Raw genomic sequence first — 21,782 nt, 5'->3', positions numbered from 1 at the left:
GGTTCACACCTGGGTGGTCACCCACCATGTACTTGTGCATGGAGGTTATACCCAGGATTACTAACAGTCCCACCATCGTGAAGGTGCAAGCAGAGGATTTGGCTGTCACAGACTGTCCGGACTTCACCGAAATTAGGTCCACTTGACTTGAGTGTCACCCGAATATCAGTTCCATCAGCGTTTTAGACTCCCAGGTAGCAAGTACAGCTTGTCTGGCATATCTGAGAGAATGTCTGTGACAACCTCAAGGACCCAGAATTTTTTCCCAAAACTAACTTGTTTTGGAAAAAAATGCCTGATCACGTGTATATTACGAAGTAGGTAAAGAAAATGCCTGTGTACAAGGCAGCAAATGACTAGCTAACTCTACTGCTGGTGTGCCCCGCAGAAAATCCAAGGGTTTTTGCACGTAATGGCCATATTGAGGCTTCACTTTCAGTCATCTGGATGTCTAACTCTTAAGGCCTAGATTACCCTCAATCTTCAAGGAGTGGTTCCAGAAATATTTCATATTACAAGTAGGAAAGTACTGTGCCGAAAACAACCTTCCGTTGAAGATCCATTGTTATTGTCCAGTACTTCCACTGTTAGTACTGGACAATGCTACTGGCCATTCATCTCACCTGGATGATTTTCATTCTAATGTTAAAATGCCTCCCAATACCTCCTCCCTCTTACAGCCAATGGATCAGGGGGTTATTGCTACGTTCAAGGCTTATTACACTGGGACTTTTAAGAAAATCCCTGTGTAATAGGCGAGTGGAATGACCTTAATGCAGTTTTGTAAGGAATATAACATCTACGATGCAATCAAGAATATAGATTCTGCCTGGCATGAGATAATATCTGCAAATATGAAAAGGATTTGGAAGAAATTCATCCCACAGTTTACTCATGACTTCTGTACATTTGAAGAGGTAGTCAGTCTCAAAAAACAATTGGACCTCAAGGTAGAGGAAGAGCGTGTTTATCAATTGTTGGAAAGCCATTCTCAGGAGCTGACCAACGAAGATCTCTTCAAACTTGAAAAACAGATACAGCAAGAGGCCACTGAAGAGGAGGAAGTAGTTGAAAGACATTTCACTTGCAAGCAGCTGGCTGAAGCTTTTTCTTGAATAGATAAAGCACTGTCATCTTTTGAGGTTCAAGATCCTGAGACAGAGAGATTCACCAAAGTGGCAGCAGCAAGTGTAAACAATGCCATTGCCGCTACAAACTAATCTATGAAGAGAAGAAAACTATGCAGATTAAAATCCATCAGTTTTTCAAGAAAATTATAAGTGGACGTGAATGTGAACATATGGCATCTGCATCCACGGTACCACAATCAAACTGCTCCCAGATCACCAGAATCAGTGTCATCGAAAGCTTATAATCCTTCATCCCTACAACACTGACAGGCGCCTCCGTAGCCAGGTGGGCAGTGCTTAGCACACGCTTCTTGATTAGACTGGAGTTCGAGCCCGTGACCACCAAATATGGAGGATGCGGAAAGGTCAGGGAATGACCACCGCACATCCCCGGAGCAATATGGCCTTAGTTGCTAATGCTCCTAAAAAACAAAATAACAAACAACACTGACAATAATGTGAGAAAATTAAACTCTTGTTTATTTTTGATCTTGTAGAGTACTGTTTTCAGGTATTATATTAAATTACCTTTGAATAAATACTGTACTATACAATATTATTCATTGTGTTTGTGTGTGTGTTCCTGTGTTTTCCAACCTCATTTAACTCAGTTACAAATCATAAAATTCTGTAAGCAGTACTGTACTGTACATGTATTTAGTACATGTACAGTATTGCGTACAAAACGGACTTAAGTACATGAAAAATACCAATTAAGTGTGAAGTTGAGGAGCATCTGTATCTCTATTAGGGATTACCCTGACTTCTAATCTCTCTCTCTCAGTGCATATTGCTTCCTCTGCATCTAAAAATCTAGGTTTTCTGAGCGTTACTTTTCTTCCAAACAGCTGTTCATTCTTTACAAATTGCAAATCTGCCCCTCCATGAAATATTGTTCCCACATCTGGGTTGGTACCCCCAAAACCTCTCTCGGGCTTATAGATTCCGTTAATGATGCGTCTCTCCACTCTGTCTCATAGTCATTTTGTATCTGTTGCATGCCTTTTCTATAGATACTTTCATGAGTACTGTTCTTCTGAATTGGGTTCTATAATTTCCACTCTCTCTTCAAACTAACAGAACTAACTTTTCTTCCTGATTAATTCATTCATCTTCCATTTTCTGGAACATTTTTCCTTTGTACGTATATCCAGTCTACAGAAGTGCAAAGTCTAATGTCACCAAGTATCTTCTTTCTTCTCGGCCTTCAACACATGCACAGTACTAAGTACTATAAAGGTTCTAATACCTCTGATTTGGTGTTTTCAGGAAAAATAAATAAATAAAGATTTATAGAAGTAACATTACTATTAATTATTTACCAGTTGTGAATGACTAAGATATGAAATGCTATTGTCCATTTTCTTACAAATCACAAACAGATAAACATTGTGTTCAGCAATTGCTGAACACAATGTTTATCTGTATCCAATTGTAACCACTCATGGTGCTAAATTCCATTACTTTTGTCTGCTCCCCCTTTGTCTACATTTATCTCTTTTACTTACCAAAATATCCAAAATCTGTTCGATGCATAAAAGGTTACACGTGTACTGTGCTGATCTCATGGAGACAGCTACAGAGAACACTTTCTGTGAGTGCAGTTTTGATAGTACAGCACTGAGCATATGTATTCTCCTAAAAAAAAGTAAAACTGCACATCTGCTTATCTCATATACCAAGCTTTCTGGATAAATGTTTTTTACCTGTATTTATATACTGGTTAAATTTATATGTTCAGCTTCTCTGAGTATAATATATTTAATAACAATTTTATCTGTCTAGGATTGGACGTGGAGGTCGGTTTGGCCGTAAAGGGGTTGCAATAAACTTTGTGACTGATGATGACAGAAGATCTTTGCGGGATATTGAACAGTTCTACAATACACAAATAGAAGAGATGCCTATGGATGTTGCTGATCTTATTTAACAGTCCCTGTACTACTTAGTGAAAAATTTTTTGAAAAATAATGTTCATCATAAGATAAATGAACATTCATCTGGACTTCTGTAATGCAAAATTTAAGACATTGGTGGGTGGAAATGCCTATTCCTTTTGGACACACTTTTTTGCCATAGTTCTTATCTTGTGAATATATTGTGGTATTACACGTGTGGGTTTCGAAAGGAGAACATTTTTTTTTCTCCCCCCCCCCCCTCTAACCTGATGGAAGATGACTAATAGCTCACTTTTGAAGACCTGTGTTCTGGAAGTAATTTATTCAGCAACTATTTGCTTTAATTCATTGATTGATTGATCTGGTTAAGGAGTGTACAGGGAAATAGACAGACTTTTTTATTATTGGAAAAAAAACAAAAAGGCATTTTGTGCCTTTGACCAATGTTTCCATTTTCTCCAATTATATGTAGGTTTATAATATTTTATCTTTTTCTTCCCCAGTTGTGATGTCAACAAAGACATTAGACTGACAGTTGAATGTAATAATGCAATGATGTACTTTTGAGATCATCAAAATGAACTTTGTACAGTGTAACAGGTTCATTAAAGAATTTTTGCAATTACTGTCGTTTTTTGTTATTATTATTATTATTAATTCGAAACCCAAACGGCCATTACAGCACAGTCTTTTCTGCTATTATGTTTATTAAAAACTAAATTCACTCACTATTAAATGGGTGGATTTATACTCCTGAATAATTTTGCAAGAGAATCTTCCCCTCAAATAGAGGTGCAACAGAAATATGACCATGAGAGATAAACAAAACAGTTTCAATAAGAAGTAGTATGCTATATTATATAAATTCTTAAGTTCTTTTTTTTTTTTTTTTTTTTTTTGAATATTTCTCACTTTGCTTGGAAAACCACTTTTCAAGAGAAACAAGCATTTCTCTGTTGCAAAGTTTAAAATATACAATTTACAAAAAGCTTATAATTCTGCATTGTAAAATGTTATACCTGGAGTTATATAAGAAGGGGAAAAAAATTCAGAAATTCTAAATTACTAGCCTAACAATCCAAACAGAAATTTTTAGGCCAGTTAATGAAAAATGTTAAGTGATATGACCTGATACAGTTGAAAAATAATTGCATTTTTACTCTGGGGGCCAAACTTGATTTTGGTCACTTCACAACCCCATAAACAATGTGGTGGTATACCACAAAATGAGGAAAATCATCTGCATCCTAGCAGTGATATATACAATTCTACCAGATGCTTGGCTATCCTTCTTGAAGGATAGGTATGTGGTACACCTAAATTCCTATTATTAAAATCCATCAACCACATCCTTCTCATATTTCTCATCTGTTAGGTGAGAAGGACAATAATAGTGTCTTGCAGTATGCTGAACATTGTTGTAAATTTTCTCCCAAAACAAGTACTGGAATTGAAATAATTGTCCATATAGCCTCAAATTTGTTATGCACTAATGTAAAATGATTGTGCATTTTATTGATAAGAAATTATTGGACGTGTGTTTAGTGTAATTCAGGTCACAGAATCAGGGGTGCAACGATTAGCAAATGTAGTGGCAAATGATGCAAGAAAACATGCTTATATGCATCAGCACTAAAAAACACGACACTCTTATTTCACCTATTCATTCCCTCTAGTAGTTTGTCTTGTTCTTCCATGAATTAAATTGGCACACTATGGCCATAGTTGCCGATGCGTCTAATAAATCTCTAAACCAGCAACATCTATGAATTAACTGAAACTATCAACTTCCACAATAACAGATTTTAGTTTGTTCCAGTAATCAACAACCCACTAGCTAAAGGCAAACTTCCACACATTTATTCTGCAGCGGTTCTCCCTTGATCTGAATTTTTGCCCCCTTGTGTGTAGTCAAAACAATAGGTAGAATCCCATTTGCATTGAACTTGCTCAATCCATTCAACGCCTTAAACACATCAATCAAATCGCCTCGCAGGTGCCTATCCTCCAGACACTGCAATTTGCAGACAAACAGCACCCCTTTGCTCGCCTCACGTTCATTCCTAAAATGTGGCCTCCAGACCTGTATTGAATGCTCAAAATATAGCCTGAGCATTACCTTATACAGTGGGGTCATCATTAAGCCTGCTAGCAAAATTCCTCTATATCATTGACAAAATCCCAAAAGTTATCCTGGCTGCCTTGTCTAGATGATCCTGCATTGCTTCTTTTACAAGTGACTCCATTATTATTTTCCCTGGAACAGAAGTTAAACTGACAGGTTCGTAATTACTTGCATCACTCTTTGATCCACGTTGATCTCCCCTGAATCCAAGGATGCTCTCATAATTATGGCTAAGGGTTTGCTTGCTTCCTTCACTGCCTAATCCCATCCAACCCAGGTGCATTTTTAATGTTTAACTTCAGCAGTTTCTCTTCTTTCTTCTCGGTTATTACAAAATCATTTAGCTCGCTGTTAGAGCTTGATAAACTTGTGCCATCCCGTTGCCAAAAAAAATTGCTCCAGTGTGAATGTAGATGCAATGAAATGCTCATTCAGTTTGTCAGTAAGCTGAGCAGGCTCATTAACAAACCAGTTGATCAACAAATCATTTGATGTTGATAACATCTATTAATGTTACCAACAGGTTGGCAGATGTTAAGGGGGTAAAGATAAAATTAAAGTATAATGGAAGAAGGTTACCTAAAGCTTGATGGGGTTTCTATTTGGTTAAATTCAAAATGAGGACGCAGATTCTCTACAAGAGGAAAATCAAAACAGTTTAGCATTTGTCCGATTTTACAAATTTTAGCAGGTCTTGATTACGCAAGTTTTCTGCCCAACATAATCTACAGACCTGAAGATTGTGAAGAATATAATGAGAGTCTTTTATATGCAGATGGAATGGCCAAGCAAGTATGAATGTCTTATTATGGGTGAATTTAATCTCCTTGAAATAGTAAAGGATAGCGAATGCTTAGAAGAAAGCGGTACTCACCTTGAATTAATCTGCGATGGCTTACTTAGGCAGTGTGGTTAATATGCGATGCCTAAGTAAGCCATCACAGATTAATTCAAGGTGAGTCCCGCTTTCTAAGCATTCACTATCCTTTACTAGTGTATTAACACTGTACTTGAAGATCTCTAAAACTTCGCATTGTCTCCCTGAAATTGATTGGAATAAGGTGGAGGAAAACTTGCGATGGCAAAAAAACTTTTTAAAATAAACTTATTATTTGTACCAGCATATTAGAAAAGTGCTAGGGCGAGAATATCCTTCACCTCATCATTACTAAAGAATCAGTGACATCGCAGGGCTTAACGTGCAGGAACCATTGTCAGAAAGTGATCATGCAATTGTCAGTTTAAATATGTTGCAGTATTTAGAGGTAAAAGCACAGGTTTTAACTTCAGAAGAGTGGACTTTTAAGGTGCTATATGGCATCTATGAATTGGGCAGATTGCTGAGGGAGCCTGAATACTTTTGAATTATGGAAGAATTTTAAAGCAACAATCACAGAAGCCATTAATGGATTCATACAATTAAGAAAATACACTGTCCGAAAAAATTAACAGAACACAGAAAACATGGTGTAACACATGCAGCTTGCAATGAAGCCAGACAAAATTTAGTGTGGTATACCACAGAATAATGATTAAATAAGACAGTGAGAAACTTCGGACAGGTATAAGGGACATTTATAGGGATCGTATAAGAAGTACCAAAAGGTCACATTACAGAAGTCGGTACAAGATGCTCGAAAATATGGTCACATTGCATTGGTATGGCATACGATCCCCTCCAACAGCTAAACAAGACCATGCTCAATATAGAGGCGTCTATAAGATTCTGTGGCAACAAATCCCATTCTTCCACTGGGGTTTGCTGTTGGTGTGCAATGTGACGTCTCACACATTCAATCGGGTTAAGTCTGGTCATTGTGGGAAAAAAGTGTAAACCCAATAACCCTTGTATGTGCATAATGACACCTTGGAATTCCTGTCTACATTAATGCAAAAGGCAAATGAATGCATAAGAGCAAGACTGATTCCAGAGAGTAGTCTGTCTTGCTGTTATATAATAAGCTTGAAAGTAAATGATTAGCTACACCTCTGATTTATATATTGTGGAAAAGCAGGATTCTAATGAAATTTTTGTTTATTTGGCACTATCATTTGAAATAACCAGTAGCTGCTACTATATTAACGTACAAATTGCCTTGAAATCTTGATGTTAGTAATGCACACATCCCTTTTCGGTATTTCGACCTAATGGTGACAGCAATCAGAGATTTTAGTCTTTTTTTTTTTTTTTTTTTTCCCCGATATTGAGCCCACTGTTGAAAGAGTTAAGGTATCACTGTGTGTTTCTACTTAACACAAGTAGGTACATGAATGTTTTTAATCCACATTTAAACATAGAGCACGAATCAGTAGTAAACTCAACCCCCCATCAATTACCATACCATCTTCATTTTTTTAATCACTATGCAGTTGACAAATTTTTAAAAACAAGATTTTAAAACAACTTTGGACTTGAAATAATATCACTAACAAAATGAGCATTTCGTTTGGTAAATTACAGCCATAAGATTGTTTCAAACAGGAACTACAAGAGAGATCTTCAAGCATTTTGCATCTACATTCACATGAATTCTTTGGGGGAGGAATGCCAGAAGTTTATCAAACTCCAATGAGGAGCTAAATGACTGATAAGTGGAAGAGGAATTGTTGAAGCCAAATGTAAAAAAAGGGCACGTGGGGTGGATGGGATCTATCTAATCATATTAAGAGAGGCAGCAAAGGGGTAAGTAAGCCTTTGGCCATGATTAGGAGAGCATCCTCGGATTCCGGAAAGGTCCCTACGGACAGGAGATGTGCGAATGTATCTCTAATTCATAAGCAGTGATTAAATGGTGACAGAGCAACTACAGACCTGTTAGTTTAACATCTGTTCCAGGGAAAATAATGGAGTCACTTGTTAAAGAAGTAATGCAGGACCATCTGGACAGGAATGCAATTATACTGCAGTCAGTATGTATTTTTAAGAGGCAGTCTTGTCTAAGCAATCTGATACATTACTATGAGTTACCAAGTAACTGGATGCAAAAAAAATTATATCATATACTTGGATTGTAGGAAGGCTTTTGATAACATAAACATAAACAGAAACTTTAACAGAAATTTTAACAGAAACATAAAAGACTGCTGTATAAATTGGAGCAATGTGGCATAAGGAAAAGTTACTGCTGTGGGTAAAGGAATGTTTAAGTGGAAGAAATCAGTGATTATCAATGGGCACTGCTTTTGGACTAATGTTATTAGTGGAGTCCCTGTGTTTTCAATATTTATTAATAATATTGATAAAGGTAAATTGCAGCCATTAACAATGCACTTTTTTTTTTTTTTTCTTGTTAGTTGTTGGTGCATCAGCTTCTATGGCCATAATGCACTTCCCAAAGTTTTTGCATTTTACTGTGATCCAAGCCCGAGGCAGGAATCGAACCCACAACCTTTTGGGTTGCCAGGCATGCACTTTACCTACCTGGCTAGCCCGGTCGGAAAAACAGCAATGCACTGCAGGATGGAAGCCTCCTCGACGATTCACATTGAGGGAAATGGACCATAATCTGCCACACTAGTCCAGTGCAAATTGACCATATTTAGGTGTCAGGCTTGAACCCCAGTCTACTCAAAGAGCATGTGCTACCGCTCTTGACCACTCAAACTATGGAGGCCTTTTTTGATGAAGGTATATCATGCTTAATTCAAAGATGATACAAAGGTTGGCAGGGTGGTTAATGAGAATAATCAAATAATCAGGGTGAGCTACTGCAACAAAATCTAGGAAATTGGATCAGTGGGCTGAGTAATGGTAGTTGAAGTTTAACTTTGACAGATGCAAAGTACTGCATATGTACAGTATAGCAATAATGCCAGAATAAGTTATCAAATGCGTGGTACCGTCAGGGTAGCAGAAAATTAAAAGACCTGGGGTAATTGTGCAGTCAGATATCAAATTCTCTGAACAGTGAAGACATGCTGCTGGGACAGCTCATGGTTTTTTCAATGATATAGAGAAACTTTGCTAGCAAGGATAAGAGGATATAGAAAGCCACAATTAGGCTGCACCTTGAGTATTGTATACAGGCATGGAGAAGGGTAATCAGATTGATGAAGGGAACAAAAGGGTTCTCTTCACCAATCTTCAGTTTGCAAATTGCAGCTTCTGGAGACTTCAGGTCACCACACACCTGCGTGGTGACCTGATTCGGGTTTTTAAGGCATTTAATGGATTTGACAAAGCTGAATGTGAATGTCATTCTTCCTCATGCTGAGACTACACACACAATGAGGCATAGATTTAAGTTGACGAAAGGTGGTTGATTGTTGGAACAGGCTTCCATCTGTTGTGAAAGTGGATGATTTGAATAAATTAAAGGAAGAAACTACGCTTATACAGCATCAGCCAAAAAAAATACACACTTCACCCATCCATATCTGTATAAACGTAGTTTCTTTCATCATTTGTCACTAAAACTCAAAAAGTTAAATTTCCGCATGGGGACTATTTGTAGTGCATAGGATGCTCAAGTCATTTACAATTCTGCACAAAGTATTTTCTAGAATTTGAGGCATCACAGAAGTATTTGCATCAGTGATTTTCTTGCGAAGTTCATCTAGATTTGTAATGGGCATACGATATACCCAATCCTTCACATAACTCCATAGAAAAAAAGTCCAGTGGAATCATCTGGTGAGTGAAGGGATCCAGGGAATTGGTCCTCCCTGCCCAATCTGTTGCTGAAAATGCACACTGAGAAATTGTTGCAGTCAAAGCCCAATGAGGAGGAGCAGCACCATCTTGCCGAAAAGTAATATTTGGTTGAAGCTGTCATATATGGAATTGCAATATGCACTAGTATGTCCATGTAATTTTTACTATTTATGTTAGTCCCAGCAAATAAAATGAACCAATCACCTGGTTACAGAAAAGGGTGCATCATGTATTCAATTTTGGGGAATGCCATTCATGCTCATGAAAGATGAGGTTAGGTTTCTGCCCCAGACATTGCAGTTGTGGCAGTTGACCTTTCCTGTAGGTGATCATACCAGAGGTGGAGCCCGGAATCTGAGGAAGGATGCTATGTTTGACAATGTGGAGTATCGAGCAGTGATAAGTTCTTGCATTTGCAGGGCAAGAAAGCTTAGGAAATTGACGAAAAAATGAAAGCTGTGTATGGGCAGAATTGTCCATCCTATCCTATGACACTCTAAAAAAGTGGAAGCAAGAGTTCCAGTGCGGTTGTACAAGTGTCTTTGATGAGCCAAGAGAAGGAAGGCCATCCACAGACAGTGACAGGTGGTTGCAAAGGTTGAGCAGCTGGCACTGAGTGACAGACGGGTGGCAATTCATTCATTGGCATGACAAATGCAGTGGGAATTAGTTATAGGTCTGCCCGCAGCATTTTACATGACCAAAAAAAACTCAAAATATATTTAAGGCCACCCGTAATTTCTTTATATACTCATTTAGTTATGTCCGTAAATTGCGTGTGTTGTGTTCTCTGGTTGATTTGCCTGTTTTGCTGGAAGAAAAAAAAACCCAGTTTCTGGGGGGGGGGGGACTTTGCTATCTATGCCTGAGACCGACTAACTCAGCCACGGAGAGAAAAAAGCCCATTAAAGTTCCTCGCATGATCGATGGGATTCAAACCCTGACCTTTTCCACCTGGTGTAGGGAGGACAGTCACAATGCCACTGTGCTACCCGCACAGACCATTTTGCATGACCATCTGCACGTGGCTAAGGTCTCTGCACGATGGGTTCCGAGATTTCTGACGCTTTTGCAGAAGCAATATCGAATGCAATATTCTTGCCAACTGCTGGGTGTACCATTATGATCAGGAGACTAAAGACATGTCAAAGCAGTGGAGGGAAGTAGTCTCAGGAAGTCATCAATGAAGTGGAATCATGGTTTCAGCAAAAGTGCAGACTGCTATGATCAAGGCATTAAACAACTGATCCAACTGATGGGAGAAATGTGTTACTATACATGGAGAGTACAAAGAAAAGGATTAAAGTTCCTGTGAAGTTTTGCCTTTCTAGGGCTATGATTTCTAGGTAAGGGTATGAACTTTTTGATACGTATTCTGTGAATTTGTTTTTATTGAATATCTTTAAAGATATTTGTTTTGTGTATAAACATGTGAAATGTAAATAAAAACAAACACCGAATGGCATTCCAGCTCTAATGAACAGGTTAAAAACGAAGTAATATGTCCAGTTTTATCGAAGCAATCCTGCCTTCTTGAAATTGATTATCATGACTGTCACAAATATAAGCAGTGTGATTTTTTCTTCAGTCTTCATTCTGCCATTACCTGTGGAGAGAAAAACAATGTTAGTAAACTATTATAATCCCAAGGTAATAGGTGATTTAGTTCTATTGATGCTCTTCAAAAACATACAAAATTGCCCACGACATTGTTGTGATTTCTTAGCTAGCCAGTCCACTTATGCAAGACATTGCCTGCAAAGAATTTTCAGAGGAACCAAATTATAGTTCCAGAACAATTGTACATTCCAATGCAATTTGGTTGATGTGTCGGCTCTTACCGACACAAACAGTGGTTTCCGTTTCCTTTTGGTTTGTGTGTATTGAAGTTGGAAATATATTCATATACTTGACAATTTTTTGGACATATATAATCAAACAAAAGTTCATCCTTCTGTCAGTATGGCCCAGGAAGTTACTCTTTCTGATGAAGTGTACACAAGGCTATTCGAGTAGAATTTAAAGTAGAAAGAGTTGTTTTGAGTAGTGGCCCTTACCCATACTACAAAGGTTACTGGGTGAAAGAGGTCTTTACTGTTTCTTGACCTGCCTGGCAAGCCAAAGGTCGCGGGTTCGAATCCCGCCTCGGGCTTGGATCAAAGGTACTGCAAAAACCTTGGGAGGTGCATTATGGCCACAGAAGCCGATGCGCCAACAACTACCAAAAAAAAAAAAAACTGTTTCTTGAGTTTTGAAGCATTATGCTGTTTACCACGACTGGACATTATGGTGAAGAAAGCGGAGGAACATTTTACGAATCACAGTTACAGAAAGTTAATTTTGACAACCTCCCCCCCCAATGTTTATCTGATTGAAAAAGTAATTAAAGGGCAGAGGACAGGGACAGGTTACCGCCCACCCTTGCTGGGTAAGCACTCAATATGTTTTACCTTATGCTCCCAGGTAATGCTAGTATGGATTTCTATCCTGGAAATTCCCAGTCAATTCACAGTGGAGCTGCCTAACGTCTCTCTCTCTCTGGCAATTGGGAACTCGCACTAGTTGAAGTATATTTCCTAATTCTTGGGGTAATATTTCCAAATGGTGGAATGCGTTTTCACTGTTTGCTAAATTGAAAGAAGTCAGAGAGATGGCCATATTAAAAGAAAGGGATAGTGATTCCTCAAAACTTATCAACAGTATTAATTGTGTGGACAGTAAGATTCAATTAAATGTTAAAACAGATGGAACGAAAGAGCATTTTTCATTATGGGTGAAGAACGATGGTGTGGTGAAAATCCGAAAGGATTTAGTCGTTTCATAGGTCTCGAGAAGACCTGTAGTGAGGACCAAGGAGAGTTACATATTTTCAGATGTTTTCATGGAGGTAAGTTGATTCCTAAGAGTCAGAGATGGAACTATGCAATCCTATGCCTTTTGAAAAGATCGGCATTTAAGGAATTGGTAGCAGATTTTCGAGAAGTTGAAGCTGATTGAGCAGGGCAAGGTTTCTCAAAATGGAAAGTGGAATGCAATGTGCTATCATCGGCAAAACTACGGATAGGATTTCCAGTCAATGGAAGAAGGTCATTAATATACAAGACGAAAAGAGTGGGGGAAAGAACAACCTTGGGGGCCACAGGCATTAGTGGAGAAGTTAGAAGACAGAGCCATCTACCATCACCCTCAGTGAGCGATCAGAGAGAAAACTGGATAACCAATTACTAAAAACAGTTGGCAAACCATAAGATGTAAGCTTGTTTAGAAGACCTTTATGCCAGACACGATCGAAAGCCTTTGAGATGTCAAGAGCAACTGCTTGTGTTTCACCGAACCTTTCCATTGAATTAGTCCATAAATGGGTAACATAAGCCGGAATATCTCCAGTGGATCGACACTGACGGAATCCATACTGGTGATCGTTGATCAGACGGAAGGTTTCTAGGTAGTTTAAGAGTTGGCGGTTAATTGATTTCTCCATTACTTTTGAAAGAGTATAAGTAATTTGCAATGGGACGATAATTGGATGGGAGGGATTTGTCACCCTTTTTAGGAACTGGCTGAATATGAGCATTTTTCCTTTGAAAAAAGGCGGCAAAGAATAGGAGTAAGTTCAGGAGCACAGGTTTTGAGAACAAGTGGAGAAATACCATCAGGACCTGGAACGTGTTGGGAATGGTGGGAGGTGTTTTACCAAGATCATTAATACATGAGCTGGAAGAAAAATGGGATGCTAGCAGGTCAGCTTTATCCTTGGCTGAAGTGACAACAGAACCATCTGGTTTGGACAGAGGTGGGAGCAGAGATGGGCAAAAATTGCGGCCAATAGCTTTGGCAAGAGACCAGAATGCTCAGCTACCATTAGGGCAACAAGCAAGTTTTCTACTCTTAGCTTGTTCAAACTCTATAGCTTGGACTGGTTAATAACTGCTTTACAATTGTTGCGAGCTTTGGTGTAGGCAGAAAATGAAACTGAAGAATTAGAAACAAGCCAATTACGATATGCAATGTTCTTCTCTTGAACATCCTTAGCACATTTATTGGAAAAACCAAGGTTTAGATAAAGGACGAGATTTTAAAGTGGAGTGTGGGATAAAGGATTCCATTCCTGCAAGAATAATTTCACTGACACGATCTGCGCAAACGTTGACATCAGAAGTTTTGAAACAGTAATCAGACCAAGGAAAAGAAGAAAAGAAATCTCGCAGGTCATTCCATTTTGCATTCTTGTAATGCCAAACAACACGAGGTTGGGAATAGCCATGAGATAAAGGCTCCACTGGAGAAGAGACAAACACCAAGTTGTGATCTGAAGTGCCTAAAGGACCTCTCACATCGACCGTGTACTTAGAAGGGTTGTTTGTGAGAAAAAGATCAAGCATATTGGCTGTATGATTAGGATTCTCTGGTATTCTTGTAGGTAAATGAACAATCTGTACAAGGTCATTAGTAATTGCAAAAGCCTCAGCATCTCAACCAGCAAGGTTGATGCGACTAGAAAACGGAAGCCAGCTGGAGTTGTGAACATTAAAATCACCAAGGAAAATTACATCACCGTTAGGAAAATTGGACTGGAGAAAGTCAAGTTGCAAAGAGAGGAAGTCAAAGAGCTACAGGTGATTAGTGGAGTTGGGAGAACGATAGAGACAACAGATGAATTTGACACAATGAGGTAGAGAGATTTTAAGCCAGAGAAGATCAAAGAGAGGAGATTCCAAATTGCCAAGTCTCTGACACGGAATATCAGAACGGACATATGCACAAGTACCACCTTTGAAGCGAAAGGAATCATACAGCGAATAATTTGGGCATCTGAGATGAGCAGTAGTTGAATCAACCGATAACTGATATTCTGTCAGAAAAAGTACGTGAGGTTTGGCAGACAGCAAGTGGAAATGGACATCGTTGAGATTAGAATTGAGACCCCGTATATTTGTGAAATGAATTAGGAAGTGTTTGGGGGGTTTAGATCTTTTCGCAGATAAGCTTGCTCTGCTATTTTGAGAATTCGTGGTGTATTCAATAGTAAGAAAAAGTGGGTGGGACATGCTGTATGAAGTAATGAAATTTTTAGATATGGCGTACACGTGGTAAGAATATACTCAGATCCTTGAAATTAGAATTGAGACCCCGTATATTTGTGAAATGAATTAGGAAGTGTTTGGGGGGTTTAGATCTTTTCGCAGATAAGCTTGCTCTGCTATTTTGAGAATTCGTGGTGTATTCAATAGTAAGAAAAAGTGGGTGGGACATGCTGTATGAAGTAATGAAATTTTTAGATATGGCGTACACGTGGTAAGAATATACCCAGATCCTTGACATAATGTGGCTTCGACAATGCTCGCCGCACACACACTACTCGGACTCCCTCCAGTCACTATCTGGCAGAGTAGAGGTAGCAAGATTATGCACTAGCTGATCTGGAAGCCTCCTAGAGAGTTACCAATAGGTCCGGTCCGGTGTACTAACTAACTAACTAAGCTAGCCTGCGAAAACTGTTTTAGAGCTCTACCCTCGAAATGTAAGGAATATTGGATTTTGCCGCAATGTTCATCATAACTTCAAAAGTCATCAATCATACTGCATGATGGACGAGATTGGGAAGGGTTGACCGGAACTCTAAAGACTAAACATGGGTTCCACCAATTCAAGCCTCCAATAAGCAAAGTGGTGGTATTGCACCAGTTGGTGCGAGTCATCTACCACCTACTACTTCCTGGTAACATAGAGGGGCAGCATTCCTCTATGTGATGTGGGCTCAACCCCTGCTTACATTGGTTCACACCTGGGTGGTCACCCATCATGTACTTGTGCATGGAGGTTATACCCAGGTCCCACCTAACAGTCCCACCATCGTGAAGGTGCAAGCAGAGGATTTGGCTGTTACAGACTGTCTGGTCTTTGCCGAAATTGTGTCCACTTGACTTGGGTGTCACCTGCATATCAGTTCCATCAGCGTTTTAGACTCCCAGGTAACAAGTACAGCTTGCCAGGCATATCTGAGAGAATGTCTGTGACAACCTGAAGGACCTTATACTTGTATTACAGAAAAGCTTTTTATACTGTTGCATATGGAAGACTATACAAATTTGAGTGGTAAGACATTAAAGGCAAGTTCCTCCTATGGATAAAGGGATGGTTGAGTTGGAGAGAGAGTGGTAATCAATGGACACTAGTCCCCCAGGGTTCAGTGTTGGGTCATTGTTGTTTTCTATATTTATCAAAGATATTGATGTAGGCATATCAGGATTAATGTCCAATTTTGCAGGGTGAATGAGTACAGAGAAGGAAGTTAATGACAGTATGATTCTGCAACAGGATCTAGAAAAGTTGGCAGATGGGCTGAGAGGTGGCAACTGAAGTTTAACATTGACAAATGCAAAGTACTGCATATGGGAAGAAGTAACCCCAGAGCAACCTACAAACTGTGTGATACTTCACTCAGGGGGTAGTGGAGAATGAAAAGGACCTGTGGGTAATTGGGCAGTCAGATATGAAGTTTTCTCAGTAGTGCAGGCAGGCTGCCAGAGTAGCTTATCGGGTATTGTCAATGATATACAAGAATTTTGCTAGTAGTGATAAGGAGATGATTATCCCCTTGTATAAGGGAATGGTCACGCTACACCTTGAGTACAGCACACAGTTCTGGAGGCCTCATTTTAGGAAGGATGTAGAGCTACTGGAATGAGTACAGAGATGGGCACCGATATTGGTGAGGGGAACAAAAGGTTGTTCTTACCAAGAACGACTGAAGTTCTGCAAATTGCAACGTGCGGAGACTAGGCACCTGCCAGGTGATGTGATTGAGGTGTATAAGGCCTTGAACGGTTTGAGCAAGTTCAGTGCTGATGGGATTCTTCCTCTTTCTCAGATGCTGCACCTGAGGGGGCATAAATTCAAGTTGTGGAAAGGCAGTTGTAGAATAGATGTGCAGAAATTTTCTTTTAGCCAGCTTAATTGCTGGAACGATCTTCCATCGGTCATTGTGGAAGTTGATAGCTTAAATAAATTCAAGGAATAACTGGACAAACTTTTGGAGTGAACGGATTGGTGAAATGGGAAGGTTTTTTTTTTTTTTTGGCTGATGCTGTATAAGCTTGCTTTCTTGCATCGTATGCTTCTATTAATGCTAAACTCTTCACAAGCAACACCACATTCACAAATCTTGCATAACAATAGATGCAAAGCATGCACAGACTGTCTAAACATTGCTAATTATGCTGCATTAAAACTACATTTAATCTATGAATTTATTATTTTTTTTCCATAAAAATTATATTGAAAAAAGAAATCATTTCCGAATTTGCATTTGACAATCGGCTTGACAAATATTTTTAAAAATCACAAATATTAAATTTCATGCAAATCCATGCATTGGGAGGCTGCATGTGACAGAGGGACTCTGTCACATGCAGACAGATGGACAAGATGACGACAACAAGCACATATGTATAATGTAAATGCATCTAAAAATGACTCTGCTTACTTTTCTGTGATTTACAGTAAAGATTTTAGAATGCAAACTGAAAAACTGCAATTGTAACAATCTTTAACTGAAATAAGCCTGAGGCTTATGCTGCACCAGCCAAAAAAAATTCCCGAGTTAGAGGAATAACCAAGAAAGAGAAGAATGATGATATCCAACTCAGGACCCTGGGTTTCTTAAGCCCATACCAGATGTAACTAATCATATCTGCAAATAAAGAATTATTATTATTATTATCTATTTTGTCATTTTGAAGCGGTAATTTTGTTTAGTTAATTTTAAAAATAAAGTGACCCCGACCCTTAATTTCTGGAGAGTATCATACGGAAGTGTTCTACATACTATATTGAGGTAAACTTCTCTTATTATTTTACAAATATTACTTTACGACATAAAATAGCAGCTAGATGAAATGTAAAATAAAGAGCAAACAAAAAACACACAAATACTATTTCTTTTAATTCCTGTGCCATAATCGGATTCCCTCTTACTAGACAAATGGAATATTCGAAAAGTTCAGGGCCCAAGCTTGAAAGAGTAATGGCAGGTAGTTCTTATGCTGTTGAGGGAGGGGAGATGAGTGCACCCTGGATGCGTGTCTGTGGGTGTGGCCAGTGCCTAACATACTGTCTTAAGTGCTCCCAATAATTTTGCTCCCCAGCATAGTTTAATCGTCTTTGAACTCCTTTGTTGTCTAGCCGTCTTGATATGTTCGTCTAGTGATAAGTAGGACCTGAATCTCGTATACCCTCAGGTTCCAAGAGTGAAACCTACCATTTGGAATCAGTGCATTGTGTAAAAACACCAACAAATCCTGGTTTTAGATTTTGTAGTGTTGCAATAACCCTTTTAATTACTTCTAATCACTAAATCAGTTGTTTTTTCTTTTAATCACTAAATCAGTTGTTTTTTCTAGATGGATGAGAGTTTTGGCAGAGTAGGAGACATACATTTCGGGAAACAACATTGTTTATTAATAATAAAAACAGACACACACTACATTTTCACCATACAAAGTACTGGTATAGGTAACATGTCTCATTTATAAGTTTTAAACAACATAATCATGGTAATCCACTCATATCTATATTATACTTTACATGCCTATAATAGCCATTATTACTACAGGCTGGAATCCATTAATTCGTCCCACAAGCGCAAACGCGTTAATCGAATATAATAATCAATAGGAAAAATTATAATTGGTCCTTGACCTGGAATGTCCATAAAGAATTTTATAAATAACTTTTTAACTGTGTACAATGTAAAAGATAATGAAAATAATTATGGAATTAAATGTTTATTGCATAAAACAACGGCTACCAAAATGTGCACCACGGAATATTTTATATTTTCGAGGGAAACACAGCGATACTCGACATTTGTCGGACACTGCGTGAACTGCTAGCTCGAGGTAGTTCAATTTCAACATTTCTTATTAAGTTGTTTGGACCTAACTACTAAATGGAACTGTTAGGTATTTCTTTTGGTCTGGATGCGCCTTGAAAAAATTACTGAGACACTAAGGGCGCCGTGAACTTCTGACATAAAATACACAATGAAGAAATGACTGTTGTGGAAATATTTGAACAGTGTTGACTTTCTGTTTTCATCGATCAATTTCCGATAGCCAACGACAACCTTCTCTGGACCCTGGACCCTGGATAAATATCGCAGAGAACCTCAAACCTTTGGTTTGAGATTCTATGTGATACGAAAGATTTCATCTAATTCTTTTACCATTATCTCCTTCGCATTAACATTTTCATCTGGCTCATTTAAAAATTTGAATTTTTATGCAAGTGTGCATTGACTTTATTAGCAGGAGACAAACAAGTAACGCGTCTTCTTCTGATGGTTGATGGAACACACTGAGGCGGGCAGCGGGCAAACGTTTGTTAATTGACTGTATGGCTCGCGGTAAGCGTAACGCACGATTCAAATCTTTTTCAACTATCGCATAAAAAAAAAAAAAAAGATCGCGTTAACTGGAAATTTGCATCGTGTAAAGTGAAAAGTGGTATAATTTTTCAAATAGTGTTAACTGAAAATTGCATTAATCGAACTTGCGTTATGCGAGGCCTGGCTGTATATCTATTTAATGCCGTTTAGCCATCTGTTCCTGGCATCAGTTATCATAAAAGAATAATTGAGTATAAGAAATACAATATATATTAGATCCACAAATATTAGAAGGGCACATAATTGTGGGAATATATCCCTTCCCAGTATATACATATATATATATCTCCATTACACAAGCATTTAATATTTATTCACATATTGATGTGCATATTACTTACATCTAACGATTACTTTAATATAAACACTTATATATTAAATTGCACGTTAAATATGGAAACTATATATATAGTTTCCATATTTAACGTGCATGACAAAACAAACTGATGTTTGAAGCAGTGGAGATTATTACAACTCATTACTAGTTTACAGATATTTAAGTTATTAGGAAAGAACCATCTTATCTAACTTATTTATACTATTGCAACCTTCTACTCATGAAACAAGATTACACTTACCGAACCAAGTACAGGCATTGTCTTCTCAAAAGGCGACTCTCAACTTCTCTGCCAGTTTACCGAAATCAGAATTCTGTCTCCGTCAGTGGATAACTCTCGACTTCCTTTTCCAGTTGACCAGCTATGGGCGTTGTCTCGTCAGAAAAACAACTGCTGATTTCTCTCTCCTAATGGAATAAAAAAGGGCATTTGACCGACGGCACCTGTTGTCTGAGTTGAGCAGGTTAATCTTCTCTGGACTCGTGGACTTTCCTCCTGTCAATTCGCACTTTTCTCCCCGACTTACACCACCTTAAAACAAAAACTCCTTTGGTGCCCTGTGGGTTACTTTTTATGTTTGGCGTTCTCCCAGGACGTTTATGTTGTTATTTTGGTTTTTAGGAGCATTAGCAACTAAGGCCATATTGCTCTGGGGATTGCGGTGGTCATTCCCTAACCTTTCTGCATTCTCTGCATTTGGTCATGGGCTCAAACCCTGGTCTAATCAAGAAGCGTGTGCTACGCACTGCTGCTCCTGCCCACCTGGCTACGGAGGCACCCCCAGAGCATTTACAGAATACTTCCTTCTCGTTGGGTACTAAGGAAGAAATTCATGGTTATGACATTCGGTCGGTACCTGATAGCATAACAGTCAAAGGAATCGCTAGTTATCTCCTGTCATGTCACATCTCCAGAATCTCCGAAATGCATATCCGCCCTTCAAAATTTCCTTTTTAGGAAATTGTAAAATGATAGCATACATGCATGTCGTCTTTACTGATTTTTTTTTTTTTTTTTTTTTTTTTGTTAGTTGTTGGCGCATCGGCTTTTGTGGCCATAATGCACCTCCCAAAGTTTTTGCATTTTACTCTGATCCAAGCCCGAGGCGGGATTCGAACCCACGACCTTTGGGTTGCCAGACAGGCACATCTTTACTGAAGCAGGAAAAGTATTTATTTATATGTCTGTTCATGTGCAAACCAGGGTCTCTTTCCTTTCTACTCTGCCCATGTTATCATTTTATACCAAGTAAAACCATCCCCTGTTTATAAACATTTAATAACCTTTTTGAACCGCATGTGCTTCACCGAGATATCTTGTTCTCTGATTACACCCAATAGGCCTCTTAGAATTCCTTATCATTCAGTTAAAGGGAAAATTTTCACAATCTTTATCCCCAACATCTTTCCTTTTAAATAGTATTTGATTTTACTCCTTAACCAATACTGTGGGCTTTTAATAAGTGAGGTTTCAAAAATATCCCAGATAACAAATATATAGTAATTCAGTAGTTAATCTACATTAATCTGATTACAGGGAGGAGTGAAAGTTTTCACTATAACACAGTGTTAAAAATTTCTGTACTTAATGTATAACACTTCAAATAGTAACCCACTGAGTTTCATGCCATTTCAGTAGTGTATTTTTTTAATTACAGATCCTGAAATCAAAGTTTTGTGAATGAGGAAAGATGGACAAAAACAGTCACCATGCAGTCATCCAATATTTGGGAAAAAAAGGACTAATACCAGAAGCAATTCATGAGAATATGGTTACACTGGGGGAGGATGCCCCTTCCTATTCCATGGTTAAGAAGTGGGCAACAGAATTTAAACAAGGGAGGGAGACCATAGAAGGGTAGATGACCCAAGTTGTGCAATGTCCATCACTCTAGAAGTTGTTGACAGTGTGTATGATCTGGTGATGAGTGATCAATGCAAGTTCAGTACATTACAAGTATCTTGGGTATTTCATCTTAATATGTGTACCATATAATAACAGAGGTCCTTGCTATGGAAGAAGTGTCAGCACAAGTGATGCCAAAGTTTGAAAGTAGATTTTAACTCACAAAAGTTGTAAAGTCAAGTGAAATTTGCATCATTTTCAAGCAGATCCAGCAAATTTTCTGGCAACTTTTGTGTCCAGGGTCACAAACCTTGGCAGGATATTTTCTGAGGACAACAGACAAT

General features: G+C 38.4%; 1 protein-coding gene across 1 annotated transcript in view; it reads left to right on the top strand.

The window, feature by feature from the left end:
* The window catches only part of LOC150091147 (eukaryotic initiation factor 4A-I-like), a 260,943-nt gene extending 257,289 nt beyond the window's left edge, over positions 1-3,654 (top strand). The window contains exon 10 of the mRNA XM_090374499.1: positions 2,916-3,654. Within this exon, the coding sequence (XP_090230625.1) occupies positions 2,916-3,060 (145 nt within the window). The 3' untranslated portion in view covers positions 3,061-3,654. The remainder of the gene's footprint in view (positions 1-2,915) is intronic.
* Positions 3,655-21,782: the final 18,128 nt, after the last annotated feature.

Source organism: Mastigoproctus giganteus, chromosome 1, assembly GCF_048544385.1.
Source record: "Mastigoproctus giganteus isolate SK-2022 chromosome 1, ASM4854438v1, whole genome shotgun sequence".
NCBI lineage: Eukaryota > Metazoa > Arthropoda > Arachnida > Uropygi > Thelyphonidae > Mastigoproctus > Mastigoproctus giganteus.
Note: the sequence above shows the minus strand (reverse complement) of the source record. Positions and strands in the feature narration are given on the sequence as shown.